The sequence below is a fragment of the Geotrypetes seraphini genome, chromosome 9 (assembly GCF_902459505.1).
Source record: "Geotrypetes seraphini chromosome 9, aGeoSer1.1, whole genome shotgun sequence".
Lineage (NCBI taxonomy): Eukaryota > Metazoa > Chordata > Amphibia > Gymnophiona > Dermophiidae > Geotrypetes > Geotrypetes seraphini.
Window position 1 is genome coordinate 116,882,237 of NC_047092.1, and position 17,786 is coordinate 116,900,022.

At 46.9% G+C, this 17,786-nt stretch overlaps 1 protein-coding gene across 1 annotated transcript in view; it reads right to left on the minus strand.

The window, feature by feature from the left end:
- SNED1 (sushi, nidogen and EGF like domains 1) overlaps positions 1-17,786 on the minus strand; it is a 1,138,259-nt gene that overhangs the window by 328,913 nt on the left and 791,560 nt on the right. Inside the window, exon 22 of the mRNA XM_033958723.1 lies at positions 14,906-15,006. Coding sequence (XP_033814614.1) covers positions 14,906-15,006 — 101 coding nt within the window. The remainder of the gene's footprint in view (positions 1-14,905; positions 15,007-17,786) is intronic.

Sequence of the window (17,786 nt, forward strand, 5' to 3'; positions counted from 1 at the left end):
TAAAAATCAATAAAGAATTAAATATATATATATATATATATATATATATATTACAATTGTTGAATTGTAGAAGGGCATCTTTGGCCTTTCTCCAGGAAACTAGACTGTCTTCTGTGGAACATGCTAAACTCTGCACTTGGTGGGTGAGAAGGGAGGTGTGGTGATTCTCTTTTGTAAGGGCCTTCAACTGCAAACTCACAGGGTTATTTGGGATCCTGAGGGGGCGCTACATTATTGCCTCAGTTACTATTAATAAGAAGCCCTTACTTTTATGTAATCTGTATGCTTCTAATAATCCCGCTGCCAAATTTTTTCAGAAGCTGCGGAACCAACTATTGCAATTTGGAAGTATTCCCCTGATTATTGGGGGGATTTTAATGATATTCCTGAACAGTGTTCACTCTAAGGTGAGCGCATGAGCAATCGCTCACTATTTTCAGTGGCGTCGCTCATACGCTTTCCCCTGTCACTCACTCGAGGGAGGTGAGAGGAAGCGGCGGCAGCGGCCTGTATTTTCCAAAGTTGAAAGATGCAGCGGCGGCTCCTCTCAAGATCCCCGACTGCATCGGACTTCGTGAGAGGAGCCGCTGCCACGTCTTCAGTGGCTACCAAGGGGGGGGGGCAGTCCGCTCCGGCTGTGCACATCCCCTAAGGCTGTAGTCGGAGAGGAAGTTCGGGCCAGCCAATCACTGCCTTGCTGGGCGGAACTTCCTCTCCGACGGCAGAATTGACGTTGGGGGAAGCAGAGAGAGCTTGGGGCAGCCGCAGCGGTGGCTTTGGGGCTTGTTTCCCCCCGATGGTTGCGGCGGTGGTTTTGGGGCCTGTTTCCCCCGATGGTTGCGGCGGTGGCTTTGGGGCCTGTTTTCCCCGATGGTGGCAGCAGTGGCTTTGTGGAGGGTAGGGAGCAAGAAAGGGGGCAGGCAGGGAGACAGAAGGGAAACAGAAAAAAAGAAAGGGGGCATCCTATGTAATAAAAATTAATTAATTAATGTAATTAATTGGTGGCTTTGGGGCCTGTTTTCCCCCTGATGGTTGTGGCGGTGGCTTTGGGGCCTGTTTCCCCCGATGGTTGCGGCGGTGGCTTTGGGGCCTGTTTCCCCCGATGGTGGCAGCAGTGGCTTTGTGGAGGGTAGGGAGCAAGAAAGGGGGCAGGCAGGGAGACAGAAGGGAAACAGAAAAAAAGAAAGGGAGCATCAAGAGGAAAAAAAAGAAAGAAAGGGCAAGGAGAGAGGAAGAAAAAGTTGGGGGATGGAATGAGGTCTGGAGGAGAGGAAGCATATAGGCTGAAAGAAGGGAAGAAAGATTGGATGCACAGTCAGAAGATGAAAGTGCAACCAGAGACTCATGAAATCACCAGACAAGATAGGAAAAATGATTTTATTTTAAATTTAGTGATCAAAATGTGGCTGAATTTATATATGCTGTCTATATTTTGCACTATGGCCCCCTTTTACTAAACCGCAATAGTGTTTTTTAGTGCAGGAAGCCTCTGAGCGTCGAGAGCAGCGCTGGGCATTTAGCGCAGTTCCCTGCGCTAAAAACTGCTATTGTGGTTGAATAAAAAGGAAGGGGGGTATATTTGTCTATTTTTGTATGGTTGTTACTGAGGTGACAATGCATAGAGTCATCTGCTTTGACCTCTTTGAAAAAAACCCAGAATAGGATTGATAATTAACATTTTCTCAGCGTATAGTGTGCTTTGTGTTTTTTAATTCCATTGTTGGTAGATCATTTTGACTTGGTCATTTTAAAGTAGCTTGCAAGCCCAAAAAGTTTGGGCACCCCTGAACTAGAGCATTGAAGCTGTGTATTTCTATTTTATCCCCCCTTTTACAAAACTGTGGAGTGTTTTTTAGCACCAGCCGTGGTGGTAGCAGCTCTGATGCTCAGAATTCTATGAGCGTCAGAGCTGTTACCACCGTGGCTAAAATCCACACTACAGTTTTGTAAAAGGGGGAGGGGTTAGTTTGTGATGACATATTCCATACTAGGCGAAGGTGTTTTCTGTGTTCTGTGTGTTCGAAAGACATGGTTTTCTGTTAGGATTGACGGTGTAGGATTGATCTGTGCTGGTCTGGCTTGTTTAGTTTTACAATGGGTGTATTGATGTACTGCTCACTGCAATATGTAAGATGCTGCCTTTTCCTAGGTACTCATGTGTGCCGTGGCTTGTTACTAAAAATCATGTTTTTCATACAGATGGGGGGGGGGGGTGCCAAAAAATGATGGGCCCCAGGTGTTACATATGCTAGGTATGCCACTCAATTGACACCAGATACCAGATAGCTGGCGAAGCAAAAACTTTAAGTAAATTGTTATTCTTCTAAGTTTTGAGTATTTAATTCTCCCACAATCTCACGGGCACTAGTTTCAAGTTTCAAGTTTATTGAGATTTTGATTTAAACACAATATCAAATATTTTCAATGCGTATAACAAAAATAAATTTGGGGAAATAAATAAAACCATTTGAACAATAAACATACAAACATATCCATAAATGATTAAAAATACATAAGAGTACAAGGATAAACTACATTTGTTTAAAAATGCGTCCTCCGCACCTGCTCATAAATTTGTGGAGTATGTAATTTGTCGCTCATGCATATTTTTTTTTGCACACACCTCATCAATCCTTAGAGGGAACATTGTTCCTGACCCAAGGCTGGATCGCTCTTCCTCCTCTGGGAGAGAGGCTCACAGGACTTGTACTGGGGCTGTTATTGGCTTCATCTCTGGGCCTTCTGGATGACTGGAGAGTTTTACACTTGGTGGAGCGTGATTATTCTCATCTCTTTCAGGCCCATGGGATGTCTTCTTGAATTGATCTTATCCTTCTCTTGAGGGAACTGCTTCCGGTGGTACAGGAGGTGATGATCGGCCCCATCGAAATTACAGATCATGCCTGGGTGAGACTTTGTTGGCTTTGGGGGAGGGGATGCCCTTTGGAAGTTCCTTGTCATTTGTACCGGAATACCCATTTTCAGGACTTTTGTTGGAAAAATGGGAAGCTTTTAAGCATACTAACCAGGCACATAGAGAGGAGAGACGTCTCCCCTGCTGTGATAGCAATACCACCAAGTGCCGCCAAACGCGACACTTGGGATCGCTATTGTGGCAGGAGAGATGAGCCATCTCTCCTGCCGCAATGGTGATCGCCCACCCCCAGAACCGTGGCACTTTGGGGTGAGCATCGCGGCAGGGCAGTTCGAGGGAGTGGGCAATTGCTATTGCAGTAGGAGAGATGAGCCATCTCTCCTGCAGTGATCCACCCCTCCCCACGATCGGATCAGGAAGGAGGGAGCCCAAGTCCTCCTGCCCCAGCGACCCCCCACCCAACAATGATCTGGGCAGGAGGGAGCCCAAGCCCTCCTTCCCCAGCAATCCCCCTGACAACGATCCGTGCAGGAGGGAGCCCAACCCTCCTGCCCAAGTGACCCCCGACTCGATCCAGGCAGGAGGGATTCCAGGCCCTCCTGCCCTCGGTGCACCCCCCTCCCATGATCACCCCCATGAATCTATGATCGTCCCCCTGACCTCTGACCCACGACCCCCGTGACCCCTCAACCCCCCCACCCTTGACACCCCTTGTACCTGAAAACCAGCCGATGTGCCTAAGGCCCCACCCATTGGAGGGGCCTAAGACTACTGGGCTGATTCTAGTTGGCCCACGCGCCTCAGGCCCCACTTGTGGGTGGGGTTTGAGGTGCCTGGGACAATCAGGCCCTAAGGGCCGCCATTCGATGGATGGCAGGCCTGACGGACGGATGGGCTTGGGACCCATCTGTCCGTCCAACATTTTTCAGGTACAGGGGGTGTTGAGGGGTCAGCAGGGGGGTCAGCGGGGGGTTTGCTGGGTTGGTGGGTGGGGGGGCCGATCGGGGGTTCAGGAGCGATCGTGGGAGGGAGGTGCACTGAGGGCAGGAGGGCCTGGGATTCCTCCTGCCCAGATTGACTTGGGGGGTTGCTGGGGCAGGAGGGCTTGGTCTCCCTCCTGCCTGGATCATTGTCGGGGGGTCTCTGGGGCAGGAGGGCCTGAGATCCCTCCTTATCAGATCTAGTCGGGGGGTCGCTGGGGCAGAAGGGCTTGGGCTCCCTCCTGCCTGGATCGTTGTCGGGGGGATCGCTGGGGCAGGAGGGCTTGGGCTCCCTCCTGCCTGGATCATTGTCAGGGGAGGTCACTGGGGCAGGAGAGCCTGGGATCCCTCCTGCCCGGATTAAGTTGGTGGGGGGTCACTGGGGCAGAAGGGCTTGGGCTACTTCCTGCCTGGATCATTGTCAGGGGGTTCGCTGGGGCATAAGGGCTTGGACTCCCTCCTGCCAAGATTGAGTTGGGGAGTCACTGGGGCAGGAGGGTTTGGGATCCCTCCTGCCTGGATTGTTGTCGGGGGTCGCTGGGGCAGGAGGGCCTGGGATCCCTCCTTCTCAGATCTAGTCGGGGGGAGTCAATGGGACAGAAGGGTTTAGGCTCCCTCCTGCCTGGATTGTTGTCGGGGGATTGCTGGTATAGGAGGGCTTGGTCTCCCTCCTGCCTGGATCGTTGTTGGGGAGGTCGCTGGGGCAGAAGGGCTTGGGCTACCTCCTGCCCGGATCGTTGTCAGGGGGGATCGCTGGGGCAGGAGGGCTTGGGCTCCCTCCTGCTAGGATCGTTGTCGGGGGAGGGTCTCTGGGTCAGGAGGGCTTGAGATCCCTCCTACCCGGATCGAGTAGGGGAGGTCGCTGGGGCAGGAGGGCTTGGGCTCCCTCCTGCCTGGATCATGTCTGGCGGGGGAGGGTCGCTGGGGCTCATCTCTCCTGTCGCGATAGCGATTACCCACCCCCCTAACCGTGGCACCTCGGGGTGAGGATCGCTGGCAGCGCAGTGTTCCCTCTAAGCTGAGCAGGAGTCCTCCACCCACAGTCTCACCAATAGAGGGTGCTGTTTTACTGTCACATTTTTCAATTGTGAGGGACAGGCAAGTTCTGCAGGACTCCAGGGAACATACCTGTCCTTAGCGACTGAAAATATTCCACCCCCTAGTGGTAGCAATGCAGCTGGAGGACACCTGCTCAGCTTAGAGGGAACACAGCGTGGCAGGGGAGATGCCCTGCCGCGATGCTCACCCTGAAGTGCCGTGGTTTGGAGGGTGGGCGGTCATCATCGCGGCAGGAGAGATGAGCCATCTCTCCTGCTGCGATAATTGCAGTAGGCGGTAGGCAGGTTGTTGGGGCCACAGAGCTGCTACAATCAGCTCAGCGGCCCCTTTTTTCGGCACTTATACCTGTTTTGACTTGGTCTAAGTCAAAATGTATAAGCGCCAACTAGGCAACCTGCCTAAACTTTTGGTTATACCTGCTGTACACCTATGTCTAGGTTGGCCCACCTCCCGCCCTCCTCCGTCCCTTTCCCCTCCTCTAAAAACGCCTCATTTTGCTCTATTTGTTTAGAGGCAGGGGAAAGGCCTAAGCTGGTTTTAGATACGTCTAAAACCATCTTTGGTTATGGGTACTTGGATGATCAGGCTTTTTGATCATCCAAGTACCCATTTAGGCCACTTTTTAGATGTTTTTTTTGATTATGAGCTCCTTTGCCTCCAGGGAGTCATAGTCACATTTTGAATAGACTGCAATTGTATCCTACCCCACCTGTCTGACCTTGGTTATCTCTTTGCTCTTGGATTTGGGGGAGAGGGAAGTGGGGAGGGTGGGGTGGCTTGGAGGGGTCTGGGGGGGGAAGGGGGGCACCTTTGTAACCCGGGAGAACATCAGAGTCCAGTCCTCCTGGGGGGTCATCTTTCTTGTAAAACTCAAACATTTGTTGCCTGACATTTTGCCCTTGTCTGGATGGAAGTAATTGCATTAGTACTAATAGTACAATTAGTACTATTATTGGGGTGGGGTCAGGGGTGAAGTTTGGGTGGGGGTACTCAGTTGGTATTTGTTAGGCTTAGGGGGTACTTGGCTTGAAGAAATTGAGAAACTCTGCTATATACCACTCTGCACTGTGCTTGCCCATTAAAAAATCAGGATATGTTAATGTAGTGCTTAAATTAATATAATACAAACATTCCAGTCATTTGACACACAAGAAGCTGCTTTGTAAGATTTCCAAGAATTGGATCTGCCAGGACAATCCTGTACAAGATTCCAACAATAGTTTGCCATCATGTGTGCATCCCATCTTCCTTGGTATCTGGCTTCCATTGTTTTTATGTCTTGATGAAATCTTTCACCTTACTTTTAGCTTAAGTCACCAAGGTGCAGATAATGGACTTTAACATAACATTACATTGGTGTCTTCTATTCCGCCAATACCTTTCAGTTCTGAGTGGTTTACAACAAGAGTTGGCCTGGGAATTTCCAGGGAAAAAACATGGTTAATAGATGTAGTATGTGTCGGGATCTGTGGAGGGTCGATCAGGTTTAGTTAAATCATTTTGACAAATTTCTTGAATAGAAAAGTTTTAAGTTCTTTCCTGAATGTTTTGTAGTTGGGTGTCATAGTCAGCAGATTGGTCTAGTTTCCTCTCCAATCTGCTGACTATGACGTCCAACTACAAAACATTCAGGAAACAACTTAAAACCTTTCTATTCAAGAAATTTGTCAAATGATCTAACTACATCTGATTGACCCTCCACACCAAGCCTTTTGAAATGAAAGAGCTTATCCTCTACTTATTGTGTGTGGTTGTCTGCCTTCTTGTTACCAAGAAGTTTTTCAGAAGAAGAACAAATGAAGACCAGGCACTTGATACGATTTCATTCACTGACGCTATGTGGGTTATAAGAACATAAAAATAGCCCTGCAGCCCGATATCACGGTGGCCAATCCAGGTCCCTAGTACCTGGCCAAAACCTAAGGAGAAGCAACATTCCATGCTACCGATCCAGAGCAAGCAGTGGCTTTCCCCATTTCTTTCTCAATAACAGACTATGGACTTTTCCTCCAGGAAATTATCCAAACCTTTCTTAAAACCAGCTATGCTATCCACTCTTACCACAACCTCTGGCAATTCGTTCCAGAGCATAACTATTCTCTGAGTGAAAAAATATTTCCTGCGATTGGTTTTTAAAGTATTTCCCTGTAACTTCATTGAGTGTCCCCTAGTCTTTGTAATTTTTGAAGGAGTGAAAAATCGATCCACTTGTACCCGTTCTACTCCACTCAGGATTTTGTAGACTTCAACGATATCTCCCCTCAGCCGTCTCTTTTCCAAGCTGAAGGGCCCTAACCATTTCAGTCTTTCCTCATATGAGAGGAGTTCCATTACCTTTACCATCTTGGCCGCTCTTCTTTGAACCTTTTCTAGCGCCACTATATCTTTCTTGAGATAAGAAGACCAGAATTAAATGCAATACTCCAGATGTGGTCGCACCATGGAGTGATACAGGGGCATTATAATATTCTTAGTTTTGTTAACCATCCCTTTTAAAAATAATTCCTAACATCATGTTTGCTTCTTTGGCTGCCGCCACACATTGGGTGGAAGGTTTCATTGTATTGTAAACAATGACACCCATATCCTTTTCTTGGGCGCTAACCCCCAAGGTGGACCCTAGTATCCGGTAACTGTGATTCGGGTTATTCTTCCCAATGAGCATCACTTTCAATTTGTCCACATTAAATTTCATCTGCCACTTGGAGCCCAGTCTTCCAATTTCCTAAGGTCTGCCTGCAATTTTTCACAATCTGCTTGCGTTTTAACCACTTTGAACAGTTTAGAGTCATCTGCAAATTTAATTACATTACATTAGGGATTTCTAGTCTGCCATTACCTTGCTGTTCAAGGCGGATTACAAAAGAATTATCAAGGAAGTATTACAAAAAGATCTTACCAAAAAGATATTTGGTCATTTTCAAAGAAAGTAAGAAATGAGTATGGCTTTAGTGAGAAGTCGAATTTGAGACTTGCAGTGTTATTTCTTTTTCAGGGATTTCTTGAAGGGTATGGTCTTTATTTCTTTTCTAATAATTTTGTAGTCTAGGGAAGCCATCAGTAGATTGGCGATTTGGTTGTCTAGTTTGGCTGCTTGAGTGGCTAGGAGGCCATCATATAGTTTTTTTTCATTTGACCTCCTTAATTGGGGGGTATGAGAACTTGCAGGCCTTGAGCATGCGCAGATGCTCAAGGCCCAGCAGAAGAGGAGGCCGATCTTCGGGCACCGGCACCAAGCACAGGACATGCTGGTGCCGGTGCCCAGATGACTATAAGAAGCGGCAGGGGGGGTGCCCAATCGAGTCGGGGGGGGGGGGGGGTGTGCTGGATCGCATCGGGGGGGGCATGCCGGATCACGGGGGAGGAGGGTGCCGGATTGTGGGGAGGGGGGGGGGGCGCTCATAAATCGAGCCACGCTCGGTTTCCGAGGCGCCGATTTTGCAAATGTTTTGCTCGTTTTGCAAAACACTCGCAAACCGGTGCACTCGTAAACAGAGGTATCACTGTACTTATTAATTAGGTTATAGTTACAAATGCATAGTTACAAGATTACAATTGGTTCATTGTTATATCCTAGAAGCTGCATTAGGTAGTTTAGAAGTGGGCTTTTGCAATTACCATTTCATTTACTTTAGGGTTGGCTCCCTCTCTTGCTACATAAATGCTTTTAAACGTTTTATGAACCTGAGATAGTGGTCACAAGATTGTAGTGTAAGTGGTTCCTGCACTTTGCTAATTGATATGGGATGGATAAGGTAATTTGCCTGGTAGACTTTATATTATTGCATGCTGGGTATTGTAAGTGGAAAAGATTTATGGTAGAATATCTGTTAAAGGCTTCCTGGAGTAGGGTGGCCAACTCTATTAATTAGGCGGGGCCATTCCCTGTCAGAATCTTAAAGGCAGTGATGCCTAATTTAAACTTGATCGTTGCGGTTATGGGCAGTCAATGTGGTTTCATATAGTAGAGCTCTAGGTGTTCCAATTTCCATAGTCCATATATGAGTCTTACTGCTGCATTTTGAACTAGTTGGAACAGTATCCCAGAAGAGGTGGTGGAGACAGACTGTGGGCTCCTTTTACTAAGCTGTGCTAGTGTTTTAGCGTGCGCTAAATTGCCACTCATGCTAGAAGCTAACACCAGCATTGATCTGGGGGGTTAGCATGCACTAATCGGCAGCACACACTAAAAATGCTAGCACACCTTAGTAAAAGGAGCCCTGTGTCTGAATTCAAAAGGGCCTGAAATAGGCACGTGGGATCTCTTGGAGAGAGAAAGAGATAATTGTTACTGCAGATTGGCAAACTAGATGAACTATTTGGCCTTTATCTGCCATCATGTTTCTATATTTCAATGTTTTAAAGCATAAAACTAGTACAGTGCTCCCACGCTCATTCACAGTCGGCGGTTTGCGGTCCCGGTCTTTTGCGGTATTTTCTGCAGCTCCTGATTGGTGAGGCCCGACTTTAGTATTGGAAGAGGCGGTCTGAGCATACAGGGAGTGATTTCCTTCACTCGCCGGCTCCGGCTGCCCTCTCCTGCCTCTCCAGCTGTCCTCTCCTGTCTCCCCTGCCTAAAAACCGTATTTGTGGTTTTTTGAAATTCACGGGGGAGTACTATATTACATTACAGTAGTCTAGTCGAGTCAGGATTAGGGATTGCATTAAAATTCAGAAAGATATACCCTGAAGGAGAAGAGGGAAAGAGAGTTATGATAGAGACACTTAAATATGTCCAAGATATAAATACATGGGTGTCAGGCCTTTTTCAGTGGAAAGAAAGCTTTGGAAAAAGGGGTCACAAAATGAAGGTAAAAGGAAGCAGACTCAGAAGTAAGATAAGGACATACAGTTCGGTATTTCTTTACTGGAAGGGTAGTAGATATGTTTATGTTTATTAAAATTTTATTATACCATCTGGGCTGTCAAGCAGATCACAGTGGTGCAGATTATAAAAATACAATATAAAATTCAGATATGTGGAAGAGCCTCCAGGATGAGGTGATTGAGATAAGGATCATACTGGAATTTAAGAAAGCACGGGAGAAGTACTGAGCATTTCTGAGACAGAAGGAGTTGTAGACTAAGCTGTTGGTTCTGATGGACAGACAGGATACACTGTGCAGTCTTTTTGTGCCATCATTTTTTCATGTTTCTCTGTTTCAGAGGACATTGTTTAACAATTATTATTTAATACAGAGACCTAAGAACATAAGAACATAAGCAGTGCCTCCGCCGGGTCAGACCATAGGTCCATCCTGCCCGGCAGTCCGCTCCCGCGGCGGCCCAAACAGGTCACAACCTGTCTGAATCACCAGAAGGGGCTCCCTTGCCACCTTGGTTTCTCATTGAAGTCCTATCTTCCCATCGAAGTCCTAAGCCTCCGGTCTTGCACATGCACGACCTGGTTGGGTTTCTATACTTATTACCTGGTTAGCTTTCTATACTTGTGTTACATCCCAGCTCCTCCCTCAGTATCCCTTTATCCCTCAGGAATCCGTCCAATCCCTGTTTGAATCCCTGTACCGTACTCTGCCTGATCATTTCCTCCGGTAGCGCATTCCAAGTGTCCACGACTCTTTGGGTGAAAAAAACTTCCTTGCATTTGTTTTGAACCTATCTCCCTTCAGTTTCTCCGAATGCCCCCTCGTACTTGTTGTCCCCTTCAGTCTGAAGAATCTGTCCCTATCCACCCTCTCTATGCCCCTCATGATCTTGAAGGTCTCTATCATATCTCCCCTGAGCCTCCTTTTTTCCAGAGAGAAGAGCCCCAGCTTATCCAACCTCTCGGCGTATGGGCAGTGTTCCAGCCCTTTTACTAGTTTCGTTGCTCTCCTTTGGACTCTCTCAAGTACCGCCATGTCCTTCTTGAGGTGCGGCGACCAATACTGAACGCAGTATTCCAGATGTGGACGCACCATCGCTCAATACAATGGCATGATGACTTCCCGTGTCCTGGTTGTTATGCCCCTCTTTATGATGCCCAGCATCCTGTTGGCTTTTTTCGAGGCTGCTGCGCACTGTGCAGATGGCTTCAGTGATGCATCCACCAGCACACCCAAGTCTCTCTCAAGTCTGCTGTCTCCCAACAATGCCCCCCCAATTTGTACTTGAACAACGGGTTCTTTTTCCCTATATGCATGACCTTGCATTTTTCCACGTTAAAGCTCATTTGCCATTTGTTTGCCCAGTCTTCCAGCTTGTCCAGGTCCCTTTGCAGGTCCTCACACTCCTCCCTGGACCTAACTCTGCCGCACAGTTTGGTATCGTCTGCAAATTTTATAACCTCGCACTTTGCCTCCTTTTCCAGGTCATTGATAAATATGTTGAAGAGTAACGGCCCCAGCACCGATCCCTGTGGCACATCGCTTGTGACTCCCCGCCAGTCAGAATATTGGCCCTTCACTCCGACCCTCTGCAGTCTACCCGACAACCAGTGCTTGATCCATCTGTGCACATCCCCTCCCACCCCATGGTTCCACAGCTTCCTAAGCAGCCTTTCATGTGGTACCTTGTCGAAAGCCTTTTGAAAATCTAGGTAAATGATGTCTATGGGTTCCCCATTGTCCACCCGACTGCTTATTCCCTCAAAGAAGTACAGAAGGTTCGTTAGGCACGACCTTCCCTTACAGAATCCGTGCTGGCTTGTTCTCAGTAGACCATTCCTCTCGATGTGCTCGCAAATGCCGTCCTTGATCATAGCTTTCACCATCTTCCCTATAATTGAAGTCAGGCTCACCGGCCTGTAGTTCCCGGGGTCACCCCTCGATCCCTTCTTGAAGATAGGTGTGACATTCGCCAATTTCCAGTCCTCTGGTACCTCACCAGTTTTCAAGGATAGGTTGCAAACATGCTGGATTGTGCCCGCTATTTCTTGTCTTAGTTCCTTCAGAACCCTTGGGTGGATCCCGTCCGGGCCCGGTGATTTACCGCATTTTAACCTGTCTATCTGTTTGAGGACATCCTCCTTACTTACCTCTATGTGCTCCAATTTTTCGGCCTGTTCCCCACTCATGAGCTCCTCTGAGTCCGGTATATTAGATGTGTCTTCGCTCGTGAAAACCGACGAGAAGAACGTCTTCAACCTCTCAGCTACCTCTTTATCCTCCTTAATCACTCCCTTCCTATCCCCATCGTCCAACGGCCCCACCTCCTCTCTCGCTGGTCGCTTCCCCTTTTCGTAACTGAAGAATGCCTTGAAGTTTTTCATCTCCCTGGCCAGCCCCTCTTCGTATTCCCCTTTCGCTTTTCTAACCTCTCGGTGGCATTCCTTTTGGCATTTCATGTGCGCCTGGTGATTTTCCTCCGTTGGGTCCTTTTTCCATCTCCGGAAGGATACTTTTTTGTCATTTATTGCCCTCTTTACTTCAGTTGACATCCAAACCGGGTCCTTTGATCGCTTGTTCTTGCAGCCTTTCCTGAAACTGGGGACGTACATTCTTTGTGCTTCCTGCAGGGTGTCCCTGAATAGGGTCCAGGCGCTTCCCACAGTCTCCATCCTAAACATGTTTCTGAGCTTCCTCCCCACCATTTCCCTCATAGCAACATAGTTCCCTTTCTTGAAGTTGAGCGCAGTTGTTGCGGTCCTCCTTACTATGGGTGTCCCCCTTTCTAATGTGAATCTGATCGCGTTGTGATCACTGTTGCCTAGTGGTCCTCCCACTTCTACCCCTCTTGCAGGCCCCCCTAATCTGTTTAGGATGAGGTCAAGAGTAGCACCCCCTCGCGTCGGTTCTTTGACTAGTTGCTCCATGAAGCAGTCCCTCACAGCTTCTACAAATCCTGTTTCCCTAGTGCAATTGGAGTGACCCGCACTCCAGTCTATTCCCGGGTAGTTGAAGTCCCCCATCACTGTTACACTTCCAGTCCTGCATTCCTGTCTCAGTTCCGCTTCCAAGTCGTGTCCGACTCCTTCTGGCGTACCAGGTGGGCGATAGTACAGCCCCAGTTTTATGCCTGCACCCTTGTTTCCCGGCAATTTGACCCATAGCGATTCCAGCCCCTCTGCCTTCGTTGCCATATCCATCCCGACCGAGTGGATAGAGTCCTTTATATATAGTGCTATGCCTCTCCCCTTCTTGTGGGTCCTGTCCCTCCTGTAGAGCTTGTACCCCGGCAGCACCACATCCCATTGATTTTCCTCTGTCCACCAGGTTTCTGCAATTCCAATTATATCTAGGTCCTCCCCCTTGGCCACGACTTCTAGTTCACCCATCTTGGCCATGAGGCTTCTTGCATTTGCGTATAAGCACTGCAGGTCCCGTAGGTCCCGTCGTTTTTCCTCCACCTCTGCATTTACCTGGGCTGCCTGCCCTTGGATTTCGGGCAGTTCTCCCGTTCCCTGTGCTTCTGCTTTGCCCTCAGCCTTTACCCTCTTAGCTTTCAGCTTCCCCACATTCCCGCCACCCCACTTCCCTGCTTTTCCTCTGGGTTTTCTAGCCCTACCGGCCTCCTCCTGGGCTATCATCCCTTGAGCCTTTGTTTGATCCCCCTCGCCTTGTGGTACCTCTATATTGCCCTCAGCTTTCGCCCTCGTGCCACCCAGTCCCCCTGTGTCTCCATGCCCCTTAGTCTTCTCCCAGCAAGCTCCCTTTACCTGATGTTTCCCTCGCTGTCTGATCATAAGATCCTCCGGTCCCTCTGCTTCCTCCCTGCAGTCAGCCCGTTCAGCATCTGTTTTGGATACTGTTGTCCGAAGCGTCAACATCAGATCAGCTGTCGGCTTTCCCCCTCTCCTCAGTTTAAAGCCCTCTCGATCTCATTCCTCACATTGGCTGTCAGTAGTCTAGTTCCCGCTGTGCTCAGGTGCAGGCCGTCCCGCCGGTAGAGCTTGCTCTTTCCCCAGAAGGACGTCCAGTTCCTCACAAAGTGGAAGCCCTCCTCCTGGCACCATCTCCTCAACCATGCATTCACAGCCTGGAGGTCTGCCTGCCTCTTTGCATCTGCTCTCGGTACAGGCAGGATCTCCGAGAATGCTATCCTCCGTGTGCTCATGTTGAAATGTTATTTTTTCTTTCTTATGGGCCCTTTTACAAAGCCGCAGTAGTGCATCTTCTGCAGCAAATGCACCAAAGCCCATAGAAACTGAATGGGCTTTGGTGCATTTGCCAAGGGAGAAATTTTACCATAGTTTTCTAAAAGGAGCCCTACATTTTTTATTTTTGCATTTAACATTTTTCCAAGCATTTAACACTTGCAAAGAAATCAGAAGAAATAATACACTGCAGAAAAAATGTACGGTATATTAAAAACAACAATAAAGACAAACCAATTCCCAAGTCCACAACCATAGAGGGGTGTATTACTAAGAAATGAACAAAGAAATATCACATTAAAATCAAACTAACCCCCACCCTTTTACTGCGACCTGGAGCACTAAATGCTTTGATGTTGCTCCAACGCACCGGGGTCAGCAGGGGATCTGATGAAGACCTATATTTATTCCTTGATTTCAAGATGTTGAAATATTAGTTTGTATTATATTTGTTTAAGAAGTAAAGAGTTACTACATACCTAGACCATGGATTTATGGAATGATAAAGCATTGCTACTAAAGTAAATTTTACAATAAATGCCTGATTCATATATCTGATTAATCTGCAGTATATAAACCAGGTCCTGCTTTCACAGTTATGTAATTAAAGCTTTGCTTGAAACATTACTGCTAAGGGTGGCTTATAAAATACATAGGATCCAAGCTAAAAGTGATAAGGAATGATTTAACCAGTCAGTAGCAGGGTTGGCAATGGGGGAAAGTAGGGAGGGGAGGAGCAAACAGGATTACTGTTTTGGGAACCCATGTCACAAGAGGTCTTTAAGCTTATTTAAAGATGAATGAGATGCAGCCTGCTGATGGACATTGAGGCCCTTCTCTCAAGTTTCTGCCCTGGGACCAAGCACAAGTAACACTAGCCTTGATCAGAAGGTTGGAGAAGAATGTCTTGTGTTCTTTCATCCCAGCAAGTAATGTAAAGCTAACTAAGGTACTCACGGGTCCACACATGAAAGGGGGTTCTAGTCAGGCTCTGATCAGGTTCAAGTCCACCCTGTGTTGTGACATGGATGGTATATCTCTGTCCTGGCTTCAGATCCCTGGGGATAGAAGGAGAATAGCTTTTCACAGACTGGTAACAATAAGTATACTTGCAATTCAAATAATGTACAGTAGCATTACCATCTGATAATAGACTTGTTTCAAACACAGGTATTGTTTTAAACAAAACTGATTAATTTTAATTTCTGAACTATCGATGTCACAGATAATAGCCATCATGGTGCCAGCTGTGTGGATGCCTGAGCACCCCCAGCATTTCTTTTACCTACAAGTCCTCCCTATGTGATACAACCTGCTTTGCTCTTCATTTAAAGACAACCTGACCAGCTATATTCATAATCTACCTTGCTTTAATTTCCTTTATACGAACTTGGTAAATTATGCCATTCAGCACCCTCAATCATTTTAAAAGTTGGCACTTACGACAGCCCTATACTGACAAGCTAAAAAGTTCAGCATAACCTGGGCAGAACAATCTGGATATTCTTACAAATATTCGTAAAGTTTTATGTTGTATTCTAGGAACTTCATAGTTATAGGAATAAATTAAGTAAAGCTAAGCAAAGACAAACTATGGGGAGACGTTTATTAAAGTGCAGCAAGTTTTTGAATTTACCTCATTTTGGGTGCAAAACGTTAAGGTGCCTCAAGTATGGTAAATGTCAGAGGCATCATCAACCACTAACCTATATTAAATATAACCACTACCCTATATATTGTGACAGAGAAGCTCCTGTCACGCCTAATAAGACTGCTAGCCCAGTCAATAGTACAACCCTTAAACCTGCAATCTCTAAGATAAATAGCCTGTATAGCCTGTACACCCTGCTAAAAGCACTAGTTTAGTACAGCAGGAAAGAAGGGAGAAAAGGCAGGTGATGTCACAGCCAGAAATTCAGGCAGGGAGGGCACAGAAAACACAGTCTATCCCCTATTACTCATTTCCCAGAGCTATAGAGAAACATAAGATCAACTCAGAGAGGGGTGGAGTTAGCCACCAAGCTCTGCAGTCACATAAGCTTCAAGCAGGAGGACTGCAGGTGAATAAATTAACCTCAGCTGACTCTAACAAGGGAGGCAGAGCAACACACACAGAGGTCCACACTTCTCTTATCCACCAGAAAATAGGTTTTTCTGCAGCAAGGACAGAAAGCCTGACTTCAGGGAGGTACAGTACATTTCCAATTGAGCCTTGGTGGGGAAGGGCTGGAAGTTTGTTATGAGAAGGAAAAAAACTGCTCAGAAAAGCTCCCAAGTACTCAGAGAGGGGGATGGGAGGTAAAGCAGGAAGTAGAGGAGTTAATAGAACCCTTGAATCCCAGTGATATAGAATATGAAACGTACAGTGAAGCTGACCCAGAAGAAAGTGTGCTGGAGGAAGCCATGGACCTATGAAAGAACGGTGGGAGGCTGTTTTCTTCCTCCTAGTAATAAGTAGAGTCTCTGCCCAGAAAAACCTGAGCTGAAGTAAAACTATAGGTAGTGACAAGGCATCACTACTTAAATAAAAGTGTGTTTAGAACCTCACCTAGCAAAGTGTCCAAAGAACCAAAGCTGAAGGACTTTTGGGGGCATCTTAGGGGGGGCCTGAAGAGCTTAGTGCAAAGGGAGGCTTGCTCCAAACAGTCTGCAAAGTAGGGCTGTGAAAGTCCTTATAGGGGAGAAAGTGCTAGTGAGGAAAAGCAGTAGCAGAGAAAATGTTTTTTTTTCCTCTCTGTGGGAAAAGTGTTTGGAAGAAGGGCTGGCACCTGCAGTGCTCAGCCCGTACTGGCAAGAACTGGTGCTAGTACTAGTAGAGACCAGCTGTCCTAAGGAGGGAGACTTGGGGCATTTGAGAGACTGAAAAGCTGGTTTTGATTTTTGGTTTACCTTTTTGCTGACAAGGACTATCCAGTCCATGAACTAAATCACAGATAGCTTGCACTAGAATTAAGTGGAAGGAACTGTATAATTGGTGTCTATGAGAAATGACTTTATGGTTTGGAATTTTTCTTTTGCCTTATAATAAACCCGGTGAAGCTTATTTACATTAAATCCGGTGTCTGAGTTTTCCTTAAACTAGCTATATAAAAGGCGTATCAAAAATCTTCCCTGTGGTCCGAGCTGGGGTTTTCCACTCGCTTGGGGCCTGGCCCGGCCACAATATTAAATATAGGGTAGTGGTTGATGATGCCCCTGACATTTACCATACTTGAGGCACCTAAAATGAGATAAATACAAAAATACGCTGCACTTTAATAAACGTCTCCCCTTAGTTTGTCTTTGCTTAGCTTTACTTAATTTATTCTTATAACTATGAAGTTCCTAGAATACAACATAAAACTTTATGAATATTTTCAAGAATATCCCTTAGATTGTTCTGCCCAGGGTATGCTGAACTTTATTGCACAGGCCCATGTTACATTTCTTGGCACAGAGCGTGGATACATTCATAGGAGCCAACTTATCAAAATGATTGGGGGTGCTGAACTCATAACTCACAAATTTCTCCTCACCCAACAAAGAAAAGTGAAAAAGGTAAAACAAATTACTGAATAATGAATGACTGGCTCACTGGTACAGCTGCTGCCTCTGTACCCAGAGGTTGTGAGATCAAATCCTAGTGCTGCTCCTTGTGACCCTGTGCAAGTTACTTAATCCTCCAGTGCCCACCGTTTTGAATGTAAGCTTTGAAATGCCAAAGCCACAAATAGGTTGTATACAAGTCTCCTTTCCCCTTGTTGTTTGTCAGTATCATACTCTCTCTCTCTCTCTCTCTGTCTCAGGCAATTCATAGCACTTTTTACAACCAGTCTCTCTTTTCCCTCAGCCTATCATC